This window comes from Verticillium dahliae, genomic scaffold (genome assembly GCF_000150675.1).
Source record: "Verticillium dahliae VdLs.17 supercont1.25 genomic scaffold, whole genome shotgun sequence".
Lineage (NCBI taxonomy): Eukaryota > Fungi > Ascomycota > Sordariomycetes > Glomerellales > Plectosphaerellaceae > Verticillium > Verticillium dahliae.
This window is the reverse complement of record NW_009276932.1, coordinates 425795-452187: the sequence shown is the minus strand read 5'-3', so window position 1 is coordinate 452187 and position 26393 is coordinate 425795. Positions and strand designations below refer to the sequence as shown.

Genomic DNA, 26393 nt, shown 5'->3' with positions numbered 1-26393 from the left:
GATGTTAGCCCATCATGACCCTAGGACACAGCGTAACACACGCAGCCTTGTGGGCCGCCGAGCAACGCTGGCCGGGTCATGTGTGCTGTGCATCAACCCTTTGGCTGGGTCTCTTCGGGGCGATGAACGTGTTTTCTGTCTTGGCGTCGGGGCCTCTCTGCTGGAAGCGGCCTGGCTGGGGCTACATTCAGCGTACTGTATTCCTAAGGTGGTGGATGATACCTAAAAGCAAGCCGCTAGGTCGAGTTGTTCCGATGGCTTTCCTGGCTAGACACATCTCACACCTGGTGCTTGATACAGGGCAGCACTCTGTATGCCCAAAAGAGAGTAGTGTAGCATTATGAACAATGACCGGAATGATGCATCACAGACCCGGACATGTCCTTTGTCGAGGCTCATTTTCATAAGGCGTTAATTCGAGCCTCCGGACAAAGAACTATACTCGAGATGGCATTTCTTTGGGCTTCAAACAAGGGTTACGTCTCTTTCATTCTCGTCGCGGAGATTCAAAAACGTGAGCTTTGGACACGACGGGACTCGGATTGAACTCAAAAAGCCTTTACATTTCCGCCATCTCTGAAGAACAGCCATTGATCGTCAATTGCCTTGAGCATTCACAGAACGAATCATACATACATCTATCCGCTCTCAAGTCGCCGACATGCCTTTTGGGTACAGGACTGTGGCGGCGAGCGACTCGCCATGGGATCGGGAGTATGGGACTGCAACAGACAAGGCCTTCATCCCACCGGGACGGTCAGCCTTGGACCCGGCCTTCCCCCCTATGGACCCACGGACACTTCATCCCCTGAGCGCAGACCATCAGAATGTCTTGGACATTCATCATCCGAGCCCTATGGACAAGCCTTCGCCACCTGAACTGGACGCGTTGTTCTACTCGGAAAGTTCTCAGATGATGGACTTCCATGGCCTGCGAACCTTTGAGGCCGCAGCACTTCATAATCCCGCCTGGAGCCAGAATCGACTGGAAGAGGTCAGCGTGTCTGTCAAAGAGAGCAGCTGGCTGAACGTTTTCAAAAAGATACGGTGGTGTTCATTCGAGAGACCCATTATAGAAACCTCGCCAGGATTGGCTGCAGCTGGATTTGGCATGGCCGACGATTGGAGCGTGGACAATCCGGCCGTCTGGGGTCCGTTGTCCACGTCAATAGAGTTGGCCAACCGCATCATTCTGCAGTCCTTCAAGACACCATGGTAAGTCGTCAAGAGAACGGCCCTTCAACTGTGGTGGGTGAGTTTTAGCCTCATAATTGCTTACCATGTTGCAACGAAGGATGCAGGCGCTCTTAACGCCAGAGAATTGGGTCACAGAGTTGCGTGACGTTCAAGACGCCCGCCGACAGTTCCCAGTAATACCGAACGCTCCAGTGCCCGTGTTCTTCCCAGATCCAAACCGGCCGGACAAGACAGAAGAGCAGTGCAAGCAATATGTTCAGGGTCTTTTTGCGACACAAAAGCCACTGTGGCATTTGCATGCTGACACGGATGACCGTAGCAGGGTCTGGATGGGATTTGCAAGTACCAACACCAGACCAGACCTTATTTCAGATTCGGGATACGGTTACCATGTCAATCATCTTGCTGCCTTCGTCGATGTAGACCCCTTACGAACCATGTTGAACCCCAACGCTACGTCGCATTCTCGCTACATCGCGAGAGCCATGTTGGCTATTACAGTATGTCTACCCGTGCTCCTCACAGCTGCCATTGTTAACACGGTAATCTTCCAGATAAGCCATGAACTCATGGTAAGTACAACGCAGTTCTTATGCGTACATAGGGAGGTATGCTTTAGTTCACACTGACGAACCACGCCACAGCACATATTGGTCCTTCAAATCTTTAAGCTGAGAGGTTGGTCGGCTGGCCGCGAGCAAATAGTAAGGTTCATTGAAGATATAATCCTTGAAAGAAAAGAAGCTAACAGTAGTGCTCTCTAGTACTTCAATGGAGAACGTATGGCCGAGTTGGGCCACTCCTTTATTCAAAATTTCTTCGGAAATGCTGTTGAAAATGTGCCACTGAGACTAGGAAAATACATGGCATTGCGCGGACCCATGGCCGGCTCTGGACCCTTCTTCAACGCTTACTCGACCTTTTTCCCCGAATCTCATATCTCCATGAACGGCTACACTGCCTTTGTACACGTCGTTCCCGATCTGCCGGCAGACCCTCTGGCATACAGGAAAGATACAAGGTACATACAGCCGGTGTTTTGGTTTCGTTCCTTGAGCGATCCCATTTTCTGGAATACCCATGTCAGAAACTTTGGCCAGCCGGCCTTGCAATGCCCACTTTTCCTGCAAGGGACTCCAGTCACGCCGACTGATTTGAACAAACATCACGAACACATCAGGTGGGATGTTGCTGCCGCGAACTTGATGACAGCCAACTTCCAGAACGACATGCAGACGGCACGCGCCGATCTCAGCCTGGTGCGGCACGCCGTAGCGACGTGGCGACCATGGCATCACCGAGCTCATGCGCAGTGGGCTGCAACCGTATACAGTCACGAGCAATTTCGGGGCCAGCTACACGAGATGGTGGATTGTTTCCGATCCCCCATTGCAGGCATCGCCGGGCCACTGAAGGAACACAAGGCTGCGAGTTTCGTGGCCAGGGTGACGTCCCCATGGTTTAGAGAATACGTCGCCAGCTGGCAGGCATATCCGCAACCTCACTGGCTGGGGTATTTCCCAGACTTTGAGACCATGCACCATTGTAAAAGGGCCAAGGCCTTCTTCTATCAATCCATGGCCTTACTCGTCGATGCAGCTCTCGCTCCCAGGGATCAAGAGATCAAGTTCCAGGATCCGCCGCTACCTCCAGCGCCTCCCAGAACCTGGCGACGAAGCGGGAACAAGCCCAATCCGGTTGGCTACGACCCGATCGCATATCACGAACAGCCCGCTCCAGAGCAGTACACCATCGAACCCAGACACCAGCCATACAATCAATTTACATCAGAGATCCGAGTCCGCGCAAGAAACGTTGAACTAGCGTACCGGTGCTACTGTATGTACAGGTGGTTCGTCCTGACGACTCAGCCTCTCGACACCGCGTTCTTTGCGCAGTTGAACTCACACAGAGCTCAGCTGGTCGCTCTTCAACAGCATCAAATCACGCATCCGCATGCTCCCCAGCCTTTGATCCCCTTCACGTTCCAGTTACCGCCGTACACCGAGACGGCGCAGTTTCGCGCTGAAAACTTCAACGTCTTGGCGATGACGAAGATGCTGGAGCTCAACCCATTGCGAGCTGTGCAACATCTATTCCAGCCTGGCCAGGACATTTTTCAGGAGTGGCTTCAATTGCCTCAAGATACAGTAATGCATCCTTTCCAGGCACAGCTGGCGCGGACTGTGGAAACCCGCGGTTGCGAATACTTGACGCTGGGCAGGCTATACGACCTGCGTGTTCGAAAGGATAATGTCCTCGTGCTGGTTCTCTTTGACTCGGAGATCGAAATTTTCGAGCTGGAAGATGTCATGCAAGTACTGAAGATGACGGCTGAAGAGGTGCGCGATGAGATGGAGCCATCCGCCTACGGACACGTTCTCAAAAAGAATGTCAGTGACGAGTTCTACGACACAGAACATGACATCCTGCCATTAGGACGGGTAGCTCAATGGCTACGCGAGGAGGATGTTGCCATTCGCAATGGCAAGGAGGGTCGCCCGCACTGGATCACGGCGGCGGGGGGTGTCTATGATTTGACAGGTTTGACTCACCCTAAACTTTCTCTTCGTGCAGCCGACAACCTCTGACGCCTTACAGACTTGGAAGAACCGGCTTCAGAAAGCCAGTCGAAACTGGTGGAGACACTGCTGAGCGCCCCTGGGAGCAACCCGATGCCACGTGTCTTCCTGGGGGATCACAACTTCGACGATGCACTGGCACTGATAGAGCCTCTCAAGATCGGAATGACCCTTCCGTTCGGGTTGGCTGATGAATCTGGCTCGAAAAATGTACTTACAAATCATGAAATTGGATGGAATCAGTTTCCTCAGACACGACAGTACATCCAGATCCATGAACATGCCTACGACATCACTGGTATGCTCTATTACACCTTCAGTTCGACCCGCGTAATCCGTGCTGATGAAAACTTGACAGACTATGCCGAATGGCATCCTGGAGGCTCAGAAATTTTGGCCCGTGCTGCCGGAACCGATGCTACGAACCTTTTCGAGGAGTACCATTCTGAGAACGGAGAAGACCTCTTGGAAGCCATCCAAGGCCTGCGGATAGGGCGTATTGTACCATCCCGTACTCGTTACGAAAAACTCTCTACAACCGAAATTCGTATCCAGGACACGATCTTCGATATTGCGCCCCTTCGGGAGACAGAAGCGGAGCTATTTGTTGCTCTCAAACACTACTGTGGCAAAGATGTTTCGAAGAAAGTCCTCGCGATAAAGCCCAGCACCGAGCCCTCAAAGACACACCCGTTGTTGCTAATGTCGAACAGCAAGCCTGAGCTAATCGTCACGAAAATAACGCGCGGCATGGAAGACCTGCCACTAATGAGCGAAGCTGAATTGGTGATGCATGACGGCGGTCTATATCACGGTCATGATGGGTATGCAGCGTCATATGTGGCTTACGACGGCGCTGTGTTTGATGTTACAACACTGATGCAATACGGTCCACGTCCTTTTACCGATGTTCTAGGCAAGTTCCTCGGCAACCTTATCCTATCAGGTGCACGAGAAATTCGACTTGGGCAACTGTTGCAACAACGATTTCCGTTTCGAATTGTCGCCAGGCTCGCCAAGTTTGACGAGCCCCTTGAATCACTGGCTTCAGAAGTAGTCCGGTGGCAAGAGCAGCGAGACTGGCCAGCGACGTACAACGAGCTGAAAAACTACCTATTGCGCGAGGATGAGACGCAACAAGTCTCCTCACCAGCGGACAAGAAACGCAAAGAGATGTCTCAACAGATGAAGAGCCCGTATAATGCTCCAGAACATAACATAGTCCAGGAAAATCCGAAGCCGGAACAAGAAAAGCGCTTACCGGAAGAGCCATCGAGTATTTCATCAGGGAGGGCCATGAACCTACAGAAGCTTGCACCAGTGGCTTTGAAAAAGTTGCAAAAGCAACTAATGACAATTCGTGGATCACGGGCGAAGACGAAACGAGTGCAGGAAGAGGCCGTCCGATCGGGATCGCGACGGAAGAAACGCCCCTTTGAGTCAGAGTCTTGGGTGAGGCATGAGCCTGTGAAGCGCGTCAGAGTAGCCTAGTCCTGTATTCCAAATCATGCGCCGCGTCCGAATGCCGACATTATTCTTTGAAGCCCTCAAGCCTTTACCATTGGCTTAAATTGTGTTGGTATGGAGAAAAATCAACTTCGTTGACCTCATGCTGCAAGTCCAAATGGTTCAGAGCATGACAGTATTCTCCCTCGACTTTCGTTGTGGTGAGTCTCGGACTACGATATCTGCCGGAGAAGCTTGTGTAAGCGGACTGTGCAGCGGAAACCAGCCACGTTCTTTTACTCCTGAAGGCTTACGCCGTAAGGTTAGGACCACAAGCAAGGTACTCCTCCATCGGTAGAGCCATGGCGATATGTGATAGTGACTGCTCTGGCAATATGTATTCCCATGAATGACACAGGGTTCATGTCTGTAGAAGAGCTGACTTCTAAACTACTTGCATGCTTTGAAGTCGAATGGCTCATTGTTTTCTTGATTGTGTAGGGGCCCCTTCGCCAGTATCTGAGCTGTGAAGCGTGGAGTGTTTGACATCAAGCGACTGATAACGCTCGGCACTGCTGCAGGGAGTCGACACCCGACTTTAATGGCCATTTTTTCTCCCACGATATGGTGCAACCCGATGCAGCCTACTAGTGATCAAACATGTATCTCACTGCATTGACACTAGAACTTGAATTGAAAGCGCTTGGCGGAGGTGTAAGCAGATGGGTCAGCCCAGGTAATCTTCATTATGGGGTGATGCACAAGTATCCGAAGCTTCACAACCCCCCAGGCTTTCCCATGATGGGTCAGAGCGTGTCAGGGCCTGGGCTCTGGAAAGAAGAAAACAATAGTCGAAGGGGACATCGTTGCGGAATGAGATTACGATCTCGGGACGGCCCCTGATTCTGACGCGGCCAGGCACTGGAGATGAGATATCAGCTAAGACATGCATGCATGGCAAAACATGGGTCAGGATATTTGTCCCTCCCTTGATCAGGTTGTAGCTCGTTTACCGAAAAACGTTTACCGAAAAAGTCCGGGTCCACGGAGAATAGGTGAAGTTATCCGCATGAGCCAAGCCGAGCTCCGATACATCCGAATCACAAGAATTACATCACCACTGGAAGCGCAGCCGAGGGATTGACTTTGCTAGGCACAGAGAGGCTTTCAACCACTTGCAGCCATTTTGCTCTGGGCTGAAATCCCCACCTAAGTAGGTAGCAAGCTTAGTTATGCTTATTGGCACTTGAAACTAGTGCTTTTTCTTTCGTGGTGTCAGCAGCGCGTCAGCATGCTAACACGACGCTTCGGCATGCATGCCACGGCGGCCCGGCGGATGGGGTCTGTGAAGAGGAATGAAGACAAAATGCATCGGAGGGGGAGAGAAAGATGACCACGTTGGATCAATGCCCACCAGTGGAATGGAGATGGAGCAAGTTATCACGTGGGCCGCAGGAGGTGCTTCATAATTTGTTGGGCAGTAAGAACATCCTTCTCCATTGTGAAGCGGAGGTTGTAGATGGTGTCTGACGAAGTGTCATTGGCGGGGTAGGCTAGAAGACGGCAATGAACCTTGGGCCAGGCGGGTCTGCAGAGGCTACGATTGTCGATCAGTGACATGACCCCGATCTGGTAAATGATCAAAGCAGGGATGTGTGGAGCTCGCTAGGTTCGAGGTGTCATTCGTCTGTTGAGTACGTCCCGGGCCCGGTCGTCGAGGCGCAGCCCACGGGAACTTCGCTGGCCGCTGGTTCCAGCGACTGAATTAATCATCTTGAATGGAAGAGGATCGATCTAAAAGCTTGCCAGGACGAGCAGAGAGCGCAAGGTTCCAGCTCCGAAGCCGAGCACCCTTGGAGCTGTGCCTAACCAAGGTTGATGACGACAAAATGCCTTGGCAAAGGCCAGGTCGACCGCGCCGCGTTCGCAAGGGAGTCAAGCTGCTGGGCAAAGGTCGGCCAATGTGCACCCGAGTCTTGGGCGGCTCTTGGTGGAACGCGCCCTTGCATTCACTCTTCATCAAGTCTGGGATTCAAGCGCCTGGGCGACAAAACAGTGATGATACTTTTCGTTTTAGTTGGGATTTTGGGAGTCACTAGTCGGCTAACAAGGCTCGTTCCTCCACGGAGTCCATGGAGACCCTTCGCGGACCGAGTTGTTGGAGTTCCCATGAAGTGACCAGGCATGTTCTCTGGCACCTGGTCGGGTTTGTTTCTTTCCGGGCGGACGACAAGCTCGGACTGGGCAGGGACCTTCGTAGGTTTCCGTGGATCTAGATGGGGACATAGCCGCTTGCCCTGACACTTTGTCCGTCGATTGACGATCCGCCATTTCGCCAGTACACACAGCCACGATGGGAAGTACAGGCTCGAAAACAGGTCTGGTGGAAGCGCAATAAAGTGGTGGGTGTCAGGCTGGTCTGGTCGATAGAATGTGTGAATTTGTCCATGAAACATCTTGGTCAAAAGCTGGGGAATAGTGATGGGGACCACACGTGCACACTAGAGCTGGACAATGTCTGCCTCTGGCATGGAGCTTCTTGAGCTCAAAAGGTGTAATCCTGTGGATGATCGTATGCCAAGCCGTCGGGCCCAATAATTGGGAGGCAATCGGATGAAGTTTAGGTATAGCTCCCGCGCTAAGATGGCGGCTGATGGCACATCCGGGACATTGATCCACTCCAAGAGATCGACAAAGTGCAGGACTGCTAGGACCAGTACTCAATTAGGCATTTGCCAAGAGGCTATGCCTCGCGTCCAACTCTATCCGTTCGTTCGACCGGGTGCGTCTGACGACTTGCTGCTCTTCTCGGTGACTCGAATACCTTACTGGCCCTGATGAAGCCTTCTCGCCAAGTCTTCTGCTTCTCGCTGCACAGCCTGCGAACCTGGTGACCGTTGGCTGATGACAGGGGCCAAGACACCAGCCCATGGCGTCGATCGCGGAAAAGCATCTTGAATTTGGGACTATGAGGCTTGGCCTCACTGATACGAAGGCTTGCCAACACACAGAAGGGATGCAACCGGAGCTTTCCAAGCCCCTGGATCACTCCTTGGAGCCAATGGAATGCATCGAAATGAGCAGGGAGGGACTACGATGCCAGAAAACGACATGCTGCTTTAGACTCCTTCGGTTGTCTCTAGGCCCAATCTTAACCAACGACCAACCATGATGAGCCAAAAGGGGTGACCACAGCGTCCATCAGCCCGTCGGAGTCGTTGTGTCCCGTCGAACGCCGAGCTTTTGATCCACCCTGCCGGCACCTAATCTGAAATCTGCCGCCTTGCAGACGGCGTAGTGTTGTTGTTCGAGAGGACCGCGGAGAGCCACCGGAATGACGACGAGTATGAGGACGCTCGTTCTTGGCTCGCGTCCATCACAGGGCACTTGTGATCCTGGTCTTCTCTGATGCCTGCGGGATGATGCATGGCGTATCAAGCGGTTCCTCTAGCGATCTATATAACGAGGGCGAACGCCGACCACTGCCACTAACCTTACACTCCATCATCAGTCACATAATCATCATCCCGCCAACGACATACCTACAACCTCATCCCACAACACACTCTTTTACCGAAGACCCAACTACCAAGCATCCATCACAATGAAGTTCTCCGTCGCTGCTCTCGCCCTCGGCCTCACCGCCGTCATGGCCACCCCTACCAAGAAGATCATTCACAAGGGCGCTTCTGCCTTCCCTTTCGCCTTCACATCGACTTTCAGCGTCTATGCCACTCCTGAGGAGGTCGTCAACCCTGAAGGCGTCTACACCGGCGGTCTCAAGGGCTCGAAGTCCTGGTTCAACCTCGGCATCAACTCCCACGAGGATATCATCTGCTACAACATTTCTGTCTCCGGCTTCCAGGGCGAGTACCAGTCCCCAGCCCTGACTGCCACCCACATCCACCAAGGTGCCAAGGGCAAGTCTGGACCTCCTAGGTATGTTTTGATTCTTTCGCGTCCCTGATTCACACTACATGTTCTCATGCGCTCTAGGGTTGTGTTCCCCGACCCCGAGGGTGAAGGTGACGTTCGAACCTCCATCGGCTGCATCAAGGGCCCCTTCGTCACTGGTGTTAAGCCCAACGGCGGTCCCGATGCTGGCGAGGGTTTCACCCTGAGCCGCATTGAGCAGAACCCTACTGACTACTACGTGGACATCCACTCCTCGTTGGCCGTTCCTGGTGCTGTTCGTGGACAGTTCAAGAAGGGTAAGGGTGACTGCTAAATCAAAGTCATCAACCCCAACTGCTCGATGGTTAGCTTAGGATGTGTTGTCACACGGTGAGCAACACGGAATTTGATGAGTGTGTATGCGATAACCATTGTTCACCTTCTTATGCTTGAGCATGATGCTGGGCTACACTTAATGTTTATAATATGGATACAGATGACCAAAAGAATTTAAGATCATCAATGCCTCAAGGTTCTCCTCTGGTACCCTGACGTGACCACTTAAGAACAGATGCAGTTTCGCCCCAGCATTGATAATGCCCTAAAGTTGACAAGTTGAGATGAATTGCTACTTGCAGCAAGCGGAGTTACGTATCAAGCAAAACACATGTTGAAATTTTTGGCCTACGAGGGAAGGTGGCATAATGACTCCTATATCTATCAATGGTGAGCGCACGTTCTTGTTCCAGAGTTATGAGAATTATAATTCTGTCCCCAGAACAAACACATGTATCTAAGTCGCATTCATATCTTACTTTAGAAGGGTATACTGGATTGCACACAGCTCCTCGAAAACTCGTTTTCCAGCACGTTTGCCAGCAAGCCTAGACTTTGGTAGTTGTCATCAGTGAATAAACCTGGCAATGCGGGTTCCTGACTTCGCACAGAGACGCGTTGCCGCATAGCTTGTTCGTACACAGTACGACCTTCTATGGAAGGGAGTTGGGAAGTTTGCCCTTGACAATCGTGCAAGGGCGACACGTGGGCATTTTTTAGCCGTCAAATGTGCTGGATCCTGCAGTTTATGCTGCTGATTCAAACCTACCTTTTGAAAGAAGTACAACATGGGCCACTGATCTGCAACTAGTACTTTACTTCATCAGGTTTGCAAGAAGGTTTGATTGCGGGAACTTGATACAGGATTTTATTTCTTGACTCAGCCTGGTACAAGGGGTCGACCACGCAGCCTTCACAGCTCAATTGGCGGGTCATATATACAGGAGGGCTTTCCGTGAGCACATAACTTTTGCCACACAACTGATAACTCAACGAGACGCGAACGAGGAAATACTCATCAACAACTTGCAGATAGGACATGAACCAACCCCAGACGCTCAAGAACACACCTCTGCACATACGGTTACGCAGAAGCAATGATCTTGGCCGCGGCGACTTCAGCAATGCCGTAAGCGGCTGTTTGGATGTGAGCCGAAGGGATAATGGGAATAATGCTGTTATCAACAACACGCAGGCCGGTCGTTCCGTAAACGCGAAGCTCAGCATCCACAACACCACCATCCTTTCGGGGCAGCATGGCACAGGTTCCAACAGGATGATAAAAGCTACCCATGGTCTTCTTCGCGAACGCGCGCCACTGCTCGTCGGTCTGGACATCTGGGCCAGGCTCAGTCTCGGCCTCCCAGGTTGCCTTGATGGATGCAGTTTCGGCGATGCGGCGAGAAAACTTTGCGCCCTCCACAAGAGCGGTAAGATCATACTCGTTGCTCAAGAATTTGGGGTCGATGATGGGCTTCCCAAGAGGGCTCTGGGGGTCGATATGCACACTACCGCGCGAGAAGGGATGCATGACCGTAGCCAGGAAGGTTACAAACTTTCCACCAGTGTAGCCAAAGGCGCCGACATAATTGGCTTCGTAGATAACTTCCACCGAAGGGATCTGGGAGTTGTTGAGGAATTGCAGCTTCTTGGCGTCGACCACATTCTGACTGGAGCCGAAAGCGTTAGTGGCAATTTGCTTGATCTTAGCCTCAATGCCGAGCTGCTTCCAGTTCATGAAGCCGTAGGCTGCAGTCGTATACTCGTACAGCGACTGCTTGCCCTCCTGCCACTTCTGCAGTTCACCTGTGGCGTTGGCCCCCGCGTTGTCAAAGATGAGGTTGTCGAACGAGTCGATGCCATCCTTTAGTCGGTACGTGTTGGAAAGGCGGATGTGGTCCTGGTAGTTTTCGCCCACACCAGGGAGGTTGACAAGGGGAGTGATGCCGGCGGCCTTAAGAACATCGGGCTGGCCGACTCCCGAGAGCTCAAGAATACCCGGGCTTTGGACAGAACCAGCAGAAACAATGACCTCCTTCGTGGCCGTGATGATGACACCACCGGGAAGGGTTACGCCGGTCGCCTGGTACGAACTCTTGCGCTTGACCAAATTGACCTTCTCAACCTGGGTATTCGTCTTGACAATCAAGTTATTGCCAGCCAGAGGAAGGTAGCTGCTTGCCGAGTAAGATCGAGTGTGCTTTGTAATGTCGATGTTGGTCGGCTGGAAGCCTACTCCAATGGGCTCACCACCCATGCTCTGGCGGACGTTGATGTTGGTGCCCAACTCGCTTACGGCAGGCTCCCAGAGCCTCAGCACAGGGTATACCACACGATTGTAGTAGTTGCGGATGGGCCCCTTGAAACCATGTCGGTCGTCATCGGAGTCGGTAAAGTTTTCCGACTTGGTCATGGCATTGATCATGGTGTTCCAACCCCATCCCTTGTTGCCGAACTCGGCCCAGGACTCGTACTCTGGCGCAGACGCGCGGTCGTAGCAAAGGTAGTTCATGGCAGACGAGCCGCCGAGAACCTTGCCGCGGTTCACAAGAACCGAGCGGCCATCAAGCGCCGACTGTCCTACCGTTGTGAAATTCCAATCAAGCTCAGACCCCAAGATTGACCCCCGGAAACCAGGAACATTGATCCTGAGATCATCGGGGGCGGCAGGACCTGCCTCGACGAGCAAGATCTTCGATTTGGGGAGGCCCAAACTCAGACGCGTAGCGAGAGCGGCACCAGCAGTGCCACCTCCTACTACGATCTGCCACCCTGTCAGCGTGCCTGGAACGTGTCAAACCGCTCGAGCGGTACACAGCCTTCACTTACGTAGTCATACGAGTCAGGGTCAGCAGAAACACTGCCACTGAGCGCAATGGCTGCAAAAAGAGACCGTAAAAGCTTCATGACGGATGATGATGTTCGCTGGTTGGAAAAAAGGTGCAGGAGGAAGCAACGAGCTTGATGAGAGTCGCTTGCAAAGGACGCTCACCTTTACCTTCTCTGTGAACGAGGCTTGCAGTGTTTATCAACCTGGGGCAACGGCACCGCTTGCCGGTACAATCGTCCCTGGAGCCACGAGGGACTTCGCTTCGAGCGTTCACGTTGCATTCGCCGAGCCTTCTGCAGATAGAGCCAATAGTTGCTCGATCAATGGCTAGGTATAGCCTCATTCCACAAGCGAACAAGTAACGGACGATACACAATGACCTTAGTAAGCCCAAAGAGCCTGAACGCAGCCTGTATTCGCGACGAATCAACATTGCAGCTTCTCGCGTACGAATGCTCCTCGCCAATACTTCCGAGATTGCCGCAGAAACGTGGGGCTCAGGCAGCCGGTAATGCTGCAGGAGACGGTCAGCTTCCTGTAGCCAGGGACATTTTGACAGAATGTGTTGCGTAATTGGACTTCATTCCCTGTACCGGTATCGGATCACCTGCTTGGTCAGGAAGGAGATATTGGGGCCATGAGATGGGAGACTCAGGGCCTGCATCTAGACAAGGTCACAGCTGAAATAGCCGGCCCGACCTGTCACCGATGCCCCGAGGCCTTGCGGAAGCAACGGCAGGCGGCGGGGAAGCTCGACATGCTGGATCTAGCCTCTGGGAAGAGCTTATGGTTAAGTCAAAACAGGGGTGCTAGATGGAAGCTCTCTAAGCTGCCTGTCGTCCGAGACCCTGCTGTGGTGGTAAATGACTCGCTCAGGGGGAACCTGGTCAGTCACAAATGGTGCCATTCATTTCGGGCCTTGCTACAGGGGCTGTGGAAGCCGGTGGCCTTGCCGAACTTGAGTCTAGAAACGAGGGCGCCTGTTGGCGCTATGTTGCCAGGGTTGTACGAGTGAGCCAACCACTGCGGGGGTGGAGCAGCTTCAAGCGATCTGAACCAGGAAAGCTAGAAAGCTTGAAAGCTGGAGCCGCGTCTGTGCGGAGATGGGTAGGTCGGCACATATACCAGGTTGCCACACGCATCACGGGCATGCCATGGGAATCTATAGTGCAATGGCTTCAGGGTCCTGTAATCGCTTCTGTGTATGCATTCGGAGCAGGACCCTTTCTTGGCTACAGTGTTCATTGCCATGACGAGAAGTGACTCGTGGACAACAGCAAGGATAGAGAGGCGTGTACTGACCGATCATGCGATTGCTCTTCTCCATAAGCTAGCAAAAGTGTGCCTCCGACAAGGGGCCGGCAGTTGTGTAGTTAGCCACTGAGGGGATTTGAAGTCATCTTCGTTACATCAATCGCCGCGCTGTGGATTGTTCCTCGACAACCTTGACGCCACGAAGACGTTCGTGGTGAAGTCGGCACATGGCGTACTAACTAATGATGTGCTGAATGCATGGACTAGGTAGTTAAGATGGGGGGCCTTCGGGAGAGGCTCACAGCTTAAGCACCGAGGATATCCAATACGCCTCTCAGCTGCTCCACAATTGGCCTTGGAGGGAACGGACCGGAGGTCGCGGATGAAACCGTTGCTCAGGCCTTCTCAAGGCCTTCCAGACGCCGGAGATCCTGCAAAGACGTGGGTATTCTCTCCGACTCTGCCTGTAGCGTTATCCTATCACTCGCAGATGGATTATCTGCATCGGCCAAAGCGTATTTGCAGAACGCATGAAAGACACCAACCCTTCGCACATGGGCTATGTTGATCGACGCCGAACCCTGTCTTCGCCGATGTCTGTCTGGTTGTCCTTTGTAATTAAGCTACGTCCGATCCTCGTGGGTGCGACCCATCGGGGTACATATACACCACCAGGTCCTACCAGGCCTGCGTGGCCTTCCGAGCCTTGTAGCCTTTTTTTCTGAGTGGACCCTACGAAATGGCGGACCTGCCTACCATCATCAGGACCGAGACGAGGGGGCCTATGGGCGTCGGTATAGCCGTGGGGTTTGTCTCTGCTTCTGTACTTTGTCTTGCAGGTCGATTCTACACTCGTGGAGTGATTCTAGGATCCATCGGCAAAGATGACTGGAGCATACTGGTGGCAACCGTCAGTCTTGCCTGAGGCGTCTTTGTCTTTTTATACTGACCTGCCGAGCAGATATTCGCTATCGTTGACTCCATTTCCACTTGCCTCCAGGTCAAAAATGGCCTGGGAAGACACTCCGAGAACGTCTCGGCTGCAGAGGGTGCGGAGCACCTAAAGGTCAGTGTCCTACTCACGAGCTTGGTCAAGGAACCCGTCTCGATCTTGTACGGGTTGGTTATGGAGTTTAATGATGCTAACTTTCAGACGTGCACAGTGGCTCTTGGTTGGTATCCTCAGCTATAACCTGGGTCTCAACGTTGTGAAGCTGGGCTTCCTCTTCCTGTATCGACGAATCTTCGAACAACCAATAATGCAGAAAGTGTGCTACTGGTTCATCATTTTCGTCTGCATGTGGACGTGCGTACAGGCTATTCTTCTGTCGCTCGCATGCCTCCCGATCTCGTTCATTGTTCCCAGTATGGTTGGGAAGTGCCTCGATACACTGCCCATCTGGTATTTCTCCTCCGGCATGAGTATGGCGACCGACATTATGATATTCTGCATTCCGATTCCTTCGGTGTTGAAGCTTCAACTCCCTCTGAAGCAGAGAATGCTGGTTCTTGCTGTTTTTTGCCTCGGCTTCTTGTACGTCGTCTCATCTCAGCCCCATACTTTGCTATGTTTGTTGAAGCTAATGATGAGTCTTCAGTGTTTGCATCATCTCAATTTACCGCATATTCACTCTTCGAGCCGGAGTCATCAGTACCGATGCATCGTGGGATAATATTAGCGTTGCAATCTGGTCCTGCCTCGAGCTCAATGTTGCCATTATCGCGTCTTCACTACCAACATTGCGCCCCCTTATCGCCCGTATTCTTCCAGGCGCTGGCCTCTCATCCGCGCGCAACTATCGCAATACATACCATCGGCACGGCTCGGCATCGGCAGCCATGGCGCATAGTGGTTTCCAGTCCACCGAGAGTAGAAGCCAGAAAATGCGCAGCACAAGCACAGAGGAGCTGGCGCTCGACGATTTCAGAACCGAAAGTCCTGCTGCCAGTGTTCCCACAGGAATCCATTCCCACGTTTCTTCGGACACAAGCAAGAGCTTCAATCGACAGGACAATCCGGAGGAGCATCGCATCGTCAAGACAACAGAGATATCAGTGGATGTACGCGAACGATAGCGACTAGAAGATTCCCAATACATACAATGTTCCGAGGGTAGTGAGACATGCAGTCAACGATGCCCCAATCTTCCAAACCACCAACACTTGGCATGCAATTAGGTCAGACACCACGGCTTGAGACTACGAACCATGTCCGGCAACGGCATCCTTTGAGATCACCGGTTTTGTCAATCATCTGGATTGGTAATTTGTCCTTCAATCAATGTGCTATGTTTCAGCGTTTACTTTCTGACACCTGCCATCTGATATCAGTTTCCCGGAACATGCCGAACTGCAGCTTTTCAGGCGGCAGCAATCGTTTTCATAAGGTACCCTAAGATTTATAATGTCGGCAGGGGGCAATGACCAAGATCAGTCCTAAGGTCAGACCCGGCGTTTCATGAGGTAACCTCGCGTAGACATTGTTTCGTTTTGGTGGAGTCTTCCCCCGCATCTATTGTGTTAACCCGAAACGGGTGTGTTGACGCGACGGACGAAGTGGTGAGGCTTCAACAAAACCAATTGTGCTCACGCCATGGACGCAGGTTTATGCCTCACACCTGCCTGAGAATCGTTCCTCAGCATCTCCATATCGGCGGTGTGGCATCTTAAAAGGTATCCAATGCGTCGTCTCAATCACGAGGGCTTTTGAACCTGTTCACTCTCGTACACCGCCCTGTCAGACAAAAGCTTCGCCAACCATTACCAAAGCCACGCTCGTGCCATGTCATCGCGCGAACGCCTCTTGACAAGAGTGAGTCCGGGGGCGTCTGCTTTGGGCTGGGTGCGGCGCAGTCGATTCGTGAATAGCATCAGTCTGCATAAGGACAGTGATGGCGACTCTAGCTGAAGACGCCCGACCTGATTCGAGGACGATTTCGCTTACCAAATAGCCAGACCCTTCGTGGCCAAGTCTTTCAAGGCTGAATTAAGCTTATGTCTTGGCAGCGCAATATGGTCACAGAACACACGCCTTGGGATGGTTCTGTCTTAGTCCCTGCAGCCTGTGACCATCAGCCGCAGCTTTCAGCATCTTGAGAAGCACAATGCGCCGCCACCAGGGACCCGGAACGCCCAATACCGTACCTGGACCTAGCGCCACGATACTTTCATGAGCCGTAAGTCGACGAAGCTATCGCCATCTAGCGCCTCAACATGCAGGTTTGCTTGGCAGCAGGCATATTTGGTCGACCGATAACATGTGGGCGCGATGGCATCCTTCTCGACGTGCCATATAACGTATATTGTATATAAGTCGTCTTTCGGAACAGCAGAACAGGCAATCGAATGTGTTAGCCAGGCTGGTATTGCTTCTCTCAGTAGTCATCTTGTTCACCCCTTCTCTGTGTCCACCATAATGAGACAATTCATCAAGTTGGCCTTCAGCCTCCTCCTTCTCCTGTTGGGGCTTCTCGTCTCGGCTCAGGAAGACTCCGCAGCCATTTCGTCGGGTGGCGGCGCGTCGTCTGTTGAGCCAAGCCCTTCGGACGTACCTGTCGACGTAACCTCCCCCGTCGTAACACCCACTCCTTCCGAAGAGCCAGTCGTCCCAGTTCCTGGCACAGAGTCTCCTTCAGATCAAGGCCCTGTAGATGTACCGTCTTCTGTTGCCGGCGAGGTTTCCATCAGCGCGCAGTCGAGCCCCCTAGTCTCGTCGTCCGATATCGTCGAGGCCTCTGCAACTTCTGCCGACGAATCGTCTGCTACAGACGCATCAGCTAGCGCCACCCCGACTGAAGGCGAGGACGACGGCGAAGCCGAAGAATACGACTTCGAAGCACGCGAAGTGACTCCCTTGGAGAGCAGGCCCGATGTCGTCACAGAAGACGAGCTTCTCGCCGAGGCTGAGGCCAATCTACCCGTTATGGAGATCCCCGAAGAAGACGCCAGAGAGATCGCAGCCCTCGAGGCGAGCATGTTTGAACACTTTGTCAGAAACGACCCCGTCATCAACCCGGAGGACAACATCACGCTTCCTGAATCTGTTTCGAATTGCGAGCTTGGGCTGGGAAAGCGAGACATGGCCGGCGGCTGGTCTGGCCAGTCGAATTCCGGGGTCATGAGGAGACAAGAGTGCAGACCGGTGACACGCCTGGATTGTGATCTTCACATCTGGCACATGCTGTCAGCCAGAGGCGCCAAGCGCCCTGATACCATCGAGACCAGGATCGAGGAGTCGGTGCGTGTTATTCCTTGGGTACTTTGCCGGCCTGTGAAGCTTATGCTGACCAAAAACAGGTGGGTTATCTCAAGTCAGTTTTTGAGCCTCGGGGTATTTACTTCAACCACGTCAGCACGAACTTCAGGCAGCCCGTCTCGACGACGGCCGATTGGAAAACGATCAAGAAGTCAGAGTCCAAGCTCGTCAAGTGGCAGACGGCCAGTCGCGCCGGCGATCACATGGCGCTGAACCTCTGGCTGGTGAACAATCTGGTCCCTGCGAGTGGCGTGGAAAAGGCGGGCGGAAACCTCATGGGAGTTAGTCTTGCCTGCCGCCATTTGACCATTTGGAATGCTGACGAGGCTTAGTATGCCACATTTCCTGAGATGCAGCGTTGGGCGACCGACGGAATCGTCATGCAGCAATCCGCCATGGGAACGCCAGCGTCGACCTTTGTCCACGAGGTTGGCCACTGGCTGGGCCTGCGCCACACGTTCGGCAACAGAGTTGATGACGGCGAAACGGACTGCCTTGTGGGCGACGGTCTTCGCCGGACGACACATACGCGTGGAGACCGCAGCGTCATCTTTGAATGCGAGCAGCTCCCTTGCAATGAGGAGCGCGGCGTGATGCGCATCCCGAACTTCATGAGTGTAAGTCGCCGACCTGGATCACTTTCGTGAATCGCGAATGTCGCTGACAGAAGAGTAGTATTCGAAATGCAAGGGCCAGCCGATCAACGCAGGCTTCCATGTTGACCAAAAGGCTGCCATGTTTGCGCGAACCATCAGGTATCGTCGAGATAACGCTCCAGACGACTGCAGATATATTGATCCTAGAGGCCTCACCATGTACAGTGAAAGATCTGTTCATAAGCGGTCGTCTATGCAAGATCTCGTGGATGGTAAATGCCCTGACCTAGATGCAGAGGCAGATCGGATCCAGAATGAACCCGCCGCAGCGCCCAGCGGCGACGCAGCAGGCGGTGATACGCAAGGAGGATCGGGCGGTGATACGCGGGGGGGATCAGGGAATGGAAACGACAATAACGGCAGCGGAGCTAGCGATCTCGTCATACATTTGGGAACTTGGTGTTTAGTGGGCCTCACCGGCTTCATGGTAGCTTTGATGTAAGGAAGGGGGAGCAAGGGTTTCGCAGGTAGTAAGGGACAACAGCATGAAGGACATGTTGCGATGCGTAAATACAAGCTGAACGATAATTTGCAGTTAGCAGCTTTCAGCATTCCCTATGAAAATAATTACTTGACAATCCGCAGTACGCTCTCTCGAGCTGGAGAGCCACATCCTTTCCTGGCCCAACGTTCCCCGTTGACAATCGGCGGTCTTGCACTGATGCCGCTTTTCAAACGTGACGATATGTGATACACCCCGCACAAGTAATGAGCAAGGTAAGGACAACTAGCAGATGAGACAGGCGAGCTGGGTGTTCCTTGAGATACGGAGTGTTCGCATGAAAAGCGACTTGAGCTGCATTTACCATCGCAGAAATGGGTGGTGGAAAGCGACGTGCTTCAACCTTGGTTCCCCGGATCGCAAAGTATAGATTTCGGAGCAAACGCTCCGTACTGTCTGGCAACCTGTTGCTTTTAACAGCCAAAGACAGCCAACAGAAACAGGCGCATCGCCAAGACGTTTCTTACAGCCAAGGACCAGAGACAATGATGTCATGCTCGATCTGGACCTCTATCTCGCTCGTCGCTCAGGCACGGACATGAAGATCCTTCGGCTTGTTTTGTTCCTGCAGAGAATACAGGATCAGATCACGACATGGGAAATTGACGCGTCGCACAATCGCCTCGTGCCTCGTCACACGTCATGCCAGATGTTCTAGGATATATAGACGGCCCACAGCTCAATCCAGCCAGTTGTCGCTGTGCCAAGACACACATACACCGAGGCATCATCTTCGTAAATCGCAGGAAACGATTGTTCATCCTACACCAGACTATTACGAGTTCATCGCCATGAGGGAAAAGCAATCATCTACGGGAGGTCAGGATCTCCCTACTGGGCCGTCCCTCCCGACCGTCAAGCTCGACACAACCCTCGCCGACCTCTACCGTCAGGCAGCTCCCCGAACGAAAGCTCGCCGCATCGCCCAGGTCCTCTGCGGCGTGAACTCAGGCCTTCCCCTCTCAGCCAAGTTCCCACGAAACACAAAATATCTCTACCAAGACTCGCCCTTCAACACAACAGCCGCCAAGGCCCCGTCTTGCCCTGACGAAAAGGCCGCTCTCACCCGCGAGCTCGCCATGAAGTATCTCTCTCTGATCCCCCAGCGCGACGCCTTCATCTCGGGCTCAGCGCCCGTCATACTCTTCCACATCGACCACGACGATCCGGCCCAGGTCGAACACGACCGCGCCGAGGCCGAAGCCACCGTCTCCGTGCTGGCTTCCGACCAGAAGCCCGAGCTCGTGTTCTGCGCCGGGCCAGCCGACATCCCCGTCCAAGAGAAGGGCATCGACGCCATTGCGTACAAGCTCATGGTCGATGGCCTGGAGAAGTATGACCTGCTCGTGCAGCCGGATGTGCACTGGTTCGTCAACTCGAAGGACGCCCTCGCAAAGTCTGGTCTGCCAACGCCAAAGTGCGAGATTATCGACCTCGAGGGCCATGGCGGGGCGCAGCGCGGCTGCTGCGAGGTGTGCGTGAGCGGTGGGGACGGCGAGGGGAATGAGTTTGTCATCCCCGCCGCGTGCGAGGGAGCGAGGGGCCAATGGTTCGCGCAGGAAAGCGAAAGGATTCTGCAAAAGATTGGCCAGAGGAGCCTGCCCTTTGTTCTGAAGAACCAGCAAACGTTCGGAGGAGCAGGGACGTATGTGGTCAGGACAGAGGAGGAGCGTGGGAAGGTAGTTGGTGATCTGCGAGAGGGCGTCTTGAGAAAGCTCATGTCGAGCGTGACGGAGGCGAATGCGCATCTGCGGCCGGGCGCCCTCATTCTGTCCGACCTCGTCGACGAGCCGATTGGGGACTACGGCCTGACGTTTTTCGTCACGGAAGAAGAGGCAGAGCCTGTATTTCTTGCGGCGTCGGAGCAGATGATTGGCGAGGGAAACGCCTGGATCGGCAGCACGATCAATTATCGACGCCAAGATGAGCTCAAGAACAAGTTCGCCAAGCTGGTCAAGGAGGTGGCGGCCTGGCTTCGGTCGCACGACTATGTCGGACCGGCTGGGGCGGACGTCCTAGAGACGGCGTCCGAGTCGGTCATGGACGAGGGTGTCGATGCTGACCTCACGAGGTACCACATTGTTGACCTCAATGTGCGGACGTCGGGATCTTTGGCGCTGCCGCTCATGAAGACGCACTTCACAGGTCGGGGTCTCGACAATGCATCCTCATTCTCCATCAGCTCCAAGCACAGCCGCGATGAATTCGTGGCCCTTTTCCGAGACGATTTTGAGTCGGGCAAGATGTGCATCCTCAGCTGGTATCAGGACCGTGTCTCTGGAACGAGCCTAGCGGACGTGGCCGTGGGAGCCGCGACGCCAGAGGACTTGAAGAAAGAAATGCAGAGGGTGCGCGATGCCACGGACGAAGTGACCTTTTAGCCATGAGAGTTTTGGGGTTGCGGGTAAACGAGCACGACAGAGCTGATAGGGATCCGGTCATAGACACGACGTAGGGACACGTCGAAGATGCTTCATACCCCGTGCACATCATGATGCCTCCCTGACGACCATCTGCTCAGGCTGCCTTCCCTTGCCCTCGGCCAAAACACCCGCCTTCCTCAAGATTTCCACGCAGTTGTTCACCACCTCGGGCTTGACGCCCTCAACACCCGCCGTGAACTTGACCGTCTTGAGCCACTCCCTCGCGTCAGCCTCGGAGTAGTCCAGATTCGTGCTGATCCACCGCACAGCCTCCTCCTGGTTCTCGTTGAAATGCACGATTCCCTTGTCGAGCTTTCCGAACAGATCCTTCACCCTCGGGTCCAAGGCGCCCTCAGCAGCGAGCGCTGTTGACGCGACAATCTTCCAGCTGCTCCACGGGGTGTAGATCTCTCCCACCCTGCGAATCTCGCCCGAGTCGTAGTACTTCTTGGATGTGAAGTGTTCCCACATGAAGTAGTCGGCGTCGCCCTTGTTGACAGCGTCTCGGAGGTTGGCAAAGGTATTGAGGATGACCGTGTCGGAGAAGGGCGCAGCGTCCGCGGATCCGAGCCAGCCCTGCTGGTCGGCGAGGACGAAGCCCATGATCTGGCTGCCCGAGCCGATGCGGGAGACGCCGATGCGCTTGCTTCGGAGGGAGGAGACGGAGGCGATTTCGGGGCGGGAGGACCCTGTCGAGATGGCCCAGCCTGAAGCGCGTCAGATCATCTCCCGGAACGCACACGATCAAACGTAGAGGAGTGTCGGGTTGCCGGGCAAGGATCGCAAGGGGAACTCACAGAGAGGGGTATCGACGTAGGTGCCAACGAGACGGTAGCCGCCGTCGCCCTCGACGCCCTCCTTGCCGAGGCCCGCAATCCAGCCTTCAGTGAGGCCGATGCCAATGTCAATCTCACCGCCGCGAAGAGCTGTGATCATGTGGCCTGTGCCGGAGGGGAAGGGCACCAGTGTCGCCTCGAGGCCATAGTGCTGCTGGGCGAAGTGCAAGGGCGCGGAGAAGTGTTCGGGCACGTAGCCGATGCGGAGCGGTGACGACGCCATGACAGGCTGCGAGATGTAGACTTGTAGGAGGGTCTTCCAATTCTGGTCAGCGGGGAATGAGGCCGTGCTGATGATGGCGCTGACGTTCAAGAAATCGAGACGCGCAAGGTATGTCACTGAGCAAAGCTGTCTCGGTTGTGACGAGGAGCGAGAAGCTGCGGGGTCATCGGCAAGCTTGGCTTTGGTGGGGTGAATGCGTAGTGGGGTAGCTGCTCGGACAAGGCTGTTTCCCATCGACAATGGCTGGCCGATCAAAGATGCAATTGATGGGATTGAGAGTCTGCACTTAAGCAGATCAAACGGTCTTTCTTGGGCGGTCATTTTATTTTTATCGGAACCATTTATAGGGTCGCAATTGGTCATGAAACCATGCTGTGCCTAACACTAAGCCTGGCCCGATGCCATGATATCGTCAAGTGCAGTGTTGATCGTGAGCCGCATTGGAGGGATAAGCGACGATCAGGTTTGAAGCACAGTCCGTGGAGTCCATGATCCCCGGTTACATACATGAGGAGAAGCGGTCTCGAGAGATTGAATATTGGCAAAGCTTCAATGATTTATGGAATTATCTGCGGCTGATATATAACCCATACTAACTGGAAAACTCGGGTCTCGTCCGCTCTCTTATTAATGAGCCAGTTAAAACCAGACTGTTAGTTGAGGCCATGACAAACATCGACTGCTGGATTTTGTATATTAAAAGAAAAAAAAAGATTACTGACCTGATCCGCTACTCCCAGCCTTCACTTCATCCTCCTTCGCCACTAGATCGTCTCGTTCTCGAGAAAGAAGTGCCCACTGGCCCATACAACCTTTAACAGGTACCATATCACGGGCGAGACTGGGGTGATATCTACATAGATGGTGGCCACTTTTGGGATTCTAAGTTTGATAATCGCAAGGTGCTCAAGGTTACGCCAATAATTAAGTTGAATTGTGGTGAATAACAGCCATCAGGGGATCGTGATAATCAGGAAACAAAGCCCCAGCGTCACGGAAAGTCAAATAACGTATCTGGTAGCATTAACGAAACCTTTTTGGATGCTATGGCTACAATGGTCCCTAGGAAACCATTCGAGAAGAGAGGTAAGAGTGGTCAAATTAAGCCACGGAGATCGTGGAAAGCCAAACTGGGCCTCGATTACCTTCATGCATATATAAATGCCTGGCTCGCCAGACTTCAATTTCCGTCCAAACTTCAGCCGCTACTTACTCTTCCCGTTATCTGCGAAAACAGCTCTCGTGAAACCCTCACTAGAATTCGGGCGTAGCCCTCACACCAGAGGAGGATTGCTTCTTCCACCCTTGCAGCCCTCACGCGCGAAACAGCTAAATCAACATGGCGACAGGACGTGGCGTCACAAGACGCTACAACACGAGGCTTCATACGCGGACCAAGATCGGCTCCTGGCTCTGCTTGCCGACTGAACTCCGGATCATTATTCTGGAGACATGTGCACGCGACAAACATCCTGGCTGGTCTACACTTGCGTCTGTGTGCCGAGAATGGCAGCACATCATCGCGACGGAAAACCTCCGTAAACTGGAACTTCGCTCATCCTGTCTAGAGAGTTTTGGACGGCTCATGACTATGCAACGAGATTTCGTCCGCCACATCTGGCTCAACATTGAGGTGCAGCAATACAAATGCCCGCATTTCCCGTTCTCCCGATTAAACGGACCTCTCATCGTAGCCGCAATCCGGAAGATCTTTTCCATCCTCAGCAAGTGGAAGCCAGGGCAAGAGTTGACTCTGGAGCTACACGCGTATCGTCCCAGCGACCTGGGCTATTACTTCAAGGGCTTTTATTTCGCCACCGACGCCGAGGGCGACGTCAGTTCTGGAGCTCCTCACCCCAGATGGCACCATCCGCGCCCCAGGTGGTTCGATCGCTTCAATTTTGGAACTCCATCCAGAAAAGCCATATCGGGCCTTTTCGATCAGATTACGCTCGATTTCGGCCAGCAGAAGCTACCCCGCGTCAAGGTCGTGACACGCCTAGTAGTACGCCGACATTTACGTCGAAGGCTCAATTACTGGTCACTCAAACCTGTATTGGAGAGCCTTTGTGGTCTACGGCACATGGTGTACGAGCCGTGGCGGGGATGGGAGAATTCGTGTGTGAGCAGAGCTGATATGGGTGAGTGGGCATCTTCATGCCGAGATCCATGGACTTCGAGACGCCGTGCTGCGTGCTTGCGCTAACGGACTACTTGGTTAGAACATAGCCTGCTGTTCCAGCAGGGTCTCCCTGCAACAGTCAAGACATTGACTGTGTTTGAAGATTTCAACGAAGAATTCGCTGTAATACTGGCCCGCAACAACGGCGTGGCCTGGCATAGCTGTGTTGCCCGGTACCGGATCGCGGATCCGGGCTTGGGTGCGATTTTTGCCTCTCAAAGTCGCAAGCTTGAGCGTCTCTCCGTGTCCTTCTTGGTCGACGCCAAGGACTTCTTTGATTCCTGCGTCAAGCAACATGGGACCTGGCGCCACTTAGAGACTCTGGCCCTGACAGTTCGACTCTTCCAGCAAGAAACGCCCCACCAAGAGATCAATGATCTTCTACTCAAGGCCAGCGAGATAGCGGTACGGATGCCCAAGTTGCGTACCATGGTGCTCTGGAACGGCGCCAGAGGGAATGCATGCGCTTTCGTGTTCCAAGCGAAGGCAGGCTGCGCATTTATCACCTGGCGCAGCACGTGGGATCACGAGATAAACCATAGGGTCGAGGAGGCATGGGAGCAGCTTGCGTCGCGGGACCATTCGCGTTACGTCCTCACCAAAAAGGAGAAGATTCAGGGCCAAGTAGCGTCGCACGGCGATGCTATTCACCTATTAGACTTACCCTGCCAGGTGGTCGAGCCTGCATCCCTGTGGCAGATCCGAAGGGAGGGAGCATTGTCATTATTATAAACCACGGAGGAGAGTACCGATGGAACTGTTTTTGGGGCAAAGATCGGCAGAGGTAGGAGGAGGGGTGGGGGAACAGGGTGTCACTGTCGCGGGGCAGATTCACGAGTCGGTGGGTGGCCTGAATATATCGTGTAACGGTTGTCGAGGCGGTTGGGTTCGTCTCAGTCCCTACCAAGGTACGCAGCTCCTGTAGGACCAGGCTCGTGTTCACCCGAGTACGTCATGTCAGCTTGCAAGTACAGCATCAGGAATTATACAAACATCTAAGTGACGCTACTTGGAAACACTAAGCGGAATTGTCACACGAGTTCCAAAGAAATTGGAGGTGGTTGCAGGTGCTGCGCGGGTAGCCATCGCATCGATCTTGTAGGTACCTATATCAGGTGCCTGGTCCGCCGAAGCCAGTCACTCCAGTGGACCTTTAGTGCCTGATGGCTCACTTCTAGTGACAGTCACCCCCTGAAGCAGGCACAGTGCTGGCCACTCGTGTCCATCACCGGGTTCACAAGACGTGACCAAGGGCCTGACATCTTCCAAATCGGCCAAGCCGGAGTCATCCCAAGTTCCCTACCAATCTTTAAGTATGAGCCCACGAATGCGATGAAGGGCCTCAAGGGCGAAGAGCATCCTAGCTGCCTTGCTCATGGGTCTCTGGACGACTATGGAGGCTCTCACTGACTGAGAATGAGCGCAACATGAACTCGCACGAGACGAACATGGGCCGATAATGAGACGATGCTAGATATTTATACTTACACACACACACACACAAGTTTATTACGCCTGGTGGCCTAGAGCCAATAAGGCACTATTTGCTATTGTACACGGTCGCTTCCTCTAGTCTGTCCGAATCTCCCAAGCCCATAATAGGTCATCTTTCCGCTCTTGCTTTTTCGTCTTCTGTCTTGCCGCCGGTTTCTCGTGGGGTTTAGATTGTATTGGCAAGCTGCTTGAAGGCTATTCTTCAAGTGTTCAGAGTCCTATCTACGGCGACTGAAGCGGCGCTTACTGTTGTTGACACGAGGTGTGGGTGTTAGGTTCGGTT

General features: G+C 53.5%; 8 protein-coding genes across 8 annotated transcripts; 6 read left to right on the top strand and 2 right to left on the bottom strand.

The window, feature by feature from the left end:
* Positions 1–661: 661 nt before the first annotated feature.
* VDAG_09384 (uncharacterized protein) lies at positions 662–5270 on the top strand (the record flags this gene model as incomplete). Its single annotated transcript, XM_009655686.1, has 6 exons — positions 662–1215; positions 1295–1697; positions 1752–1769; positions 1962–2218; positions 2378–3741; positions 3799–5270. 6 exons carry the CDS (start codon positions 662–664, stop codon positions 5268–5270), a joined length of 4068 nt encoding a protein of 1355 aa, XP_009653981.1.
* Positions 5271–8829: 3559 nt separating this feature from the next.
* On the top strand, positions 8830–9453 carry VDAG_09383 (uncharacterized protein; the record flags this gene model as incomplete). The annotated part of the gene is made up of 2 exons (XM_009655685.1): positions 8830–9164; positions 9222–9453. The coding sequence occupies 2 exons, from the start codon at positions 8830–8832 to the stop codon at positions 9451–9453; spliced, it is 567 nt and encodes a 188-aa protein (XP_009653980.1).
* A 1086-nt stretch (positions 9454–10539) lies between these two features.
* On the bottom strand, positions 10540–12718 carry VDAG_09382 (glucose oxidase; the record flags this gene model as incomplete). The annotated part of the gene is made up of 2 exons (XM_009655684.1): positions 10540–12035; positions 12448–12718. The coding sequence occupies 2 exons, from the start codon at positions 12716–12718 to the stop codon at positions 10540–10542; spliced, it is 1767 nt and encodes a 588-aa protein (XP_009653979.1).
* Positions 12719–14278: 1560 nt separating this feature from the next.
* Positions 14279–15771, top strand: VDAG_09381 (uncharacterized protein; the record flags this gene model as incomplete). Its single annotated transcript, XM_009655683.1, has 4 exons — positions 14279–14449; positions 14703–15073; positions 15138–15600; positions 15718–15771. The coding sequence occupies 4 exons, from the start codon at positions 14279–14281 to the stop codon at positions 15769–15771; spliced, it is 1059 nt and encodes a 352-aa protein (XP_009653978.1).
* A 1183-nt stretch (positions 15772–16954) lies between these two features.
* On the top strand, positions 16955–18857 carry VDAG_09380 (uncharacterized protein; the record flags this gene model as incomplete). The annotated part of the gene is made up of 4 exons (XM_009655682.1): positions 16955–17776; positions 17836–18075; positions 18145–18411; positions 18681–18857. The coding sequence occupies 4 exons, from the start codon at positions 16955–16957 to the stop codon at positions 18855–18857; spliced, it is 1506 nt and encodes a 501-aa protein (XP_009653977.1).
* Positions 18858–19743: 886 nt separating this feature from the next.
* On the top strand, positions 19744–21155 carry VDAG_09379 (aos20; the record flags this gene model as incomplete). The annotated part of the gene is made up of 2 exons (XM_009655681.1): positions 19744–21023; positions 21098–21155. 2 exons carry the CDS (start codon positions 19744–19746, stop codon positions 21153–21155), a joined length of 1338 nt encoding a protein of 445 aa, XP_009653976.1.
* Positions 21156–21441: 286 nt separating this feature from the next.
* Positions 21442–22434, bottom strand: VDAG_09378 (uncharacterized protein; the record flags this gene model as incomplete). The annotated part of the gene is made up of 2 exons (XM_009655680.1): positions 21442–22082; positions 22173–22434. The coding sequence occupies 2 exons, from the start codon at positions 22432–22434 to the stop codon at positions 21442–21444; spliced, it is 903 nt and encodes a 300-aa protein (XP_009653975.1).
* A 1591-nt stretch (positions 22435–24025) lies between these two features.
* VDAG_09377 (uncharacterized protein) lies at positions 24026–26026 on the top strand (the record flags this gene model as incomplete). Its single annotated transcript, XM_009655679.1, has 6 exons — positions 24026–24268; positions 24441–24522; positions 24581–24620; positions 24664–25335; positions 25640–25714; positions 25801–26026. 6 exons carry the CDS (start codon positions 24026–24028, stop codon positions 26024–26026), a joined length of 1338 nt encoding a protein of 445 aa, XP_009653974.1.
* Between the last annotated feature and the right edge of the window lie 367 nt (positions 26027–26393).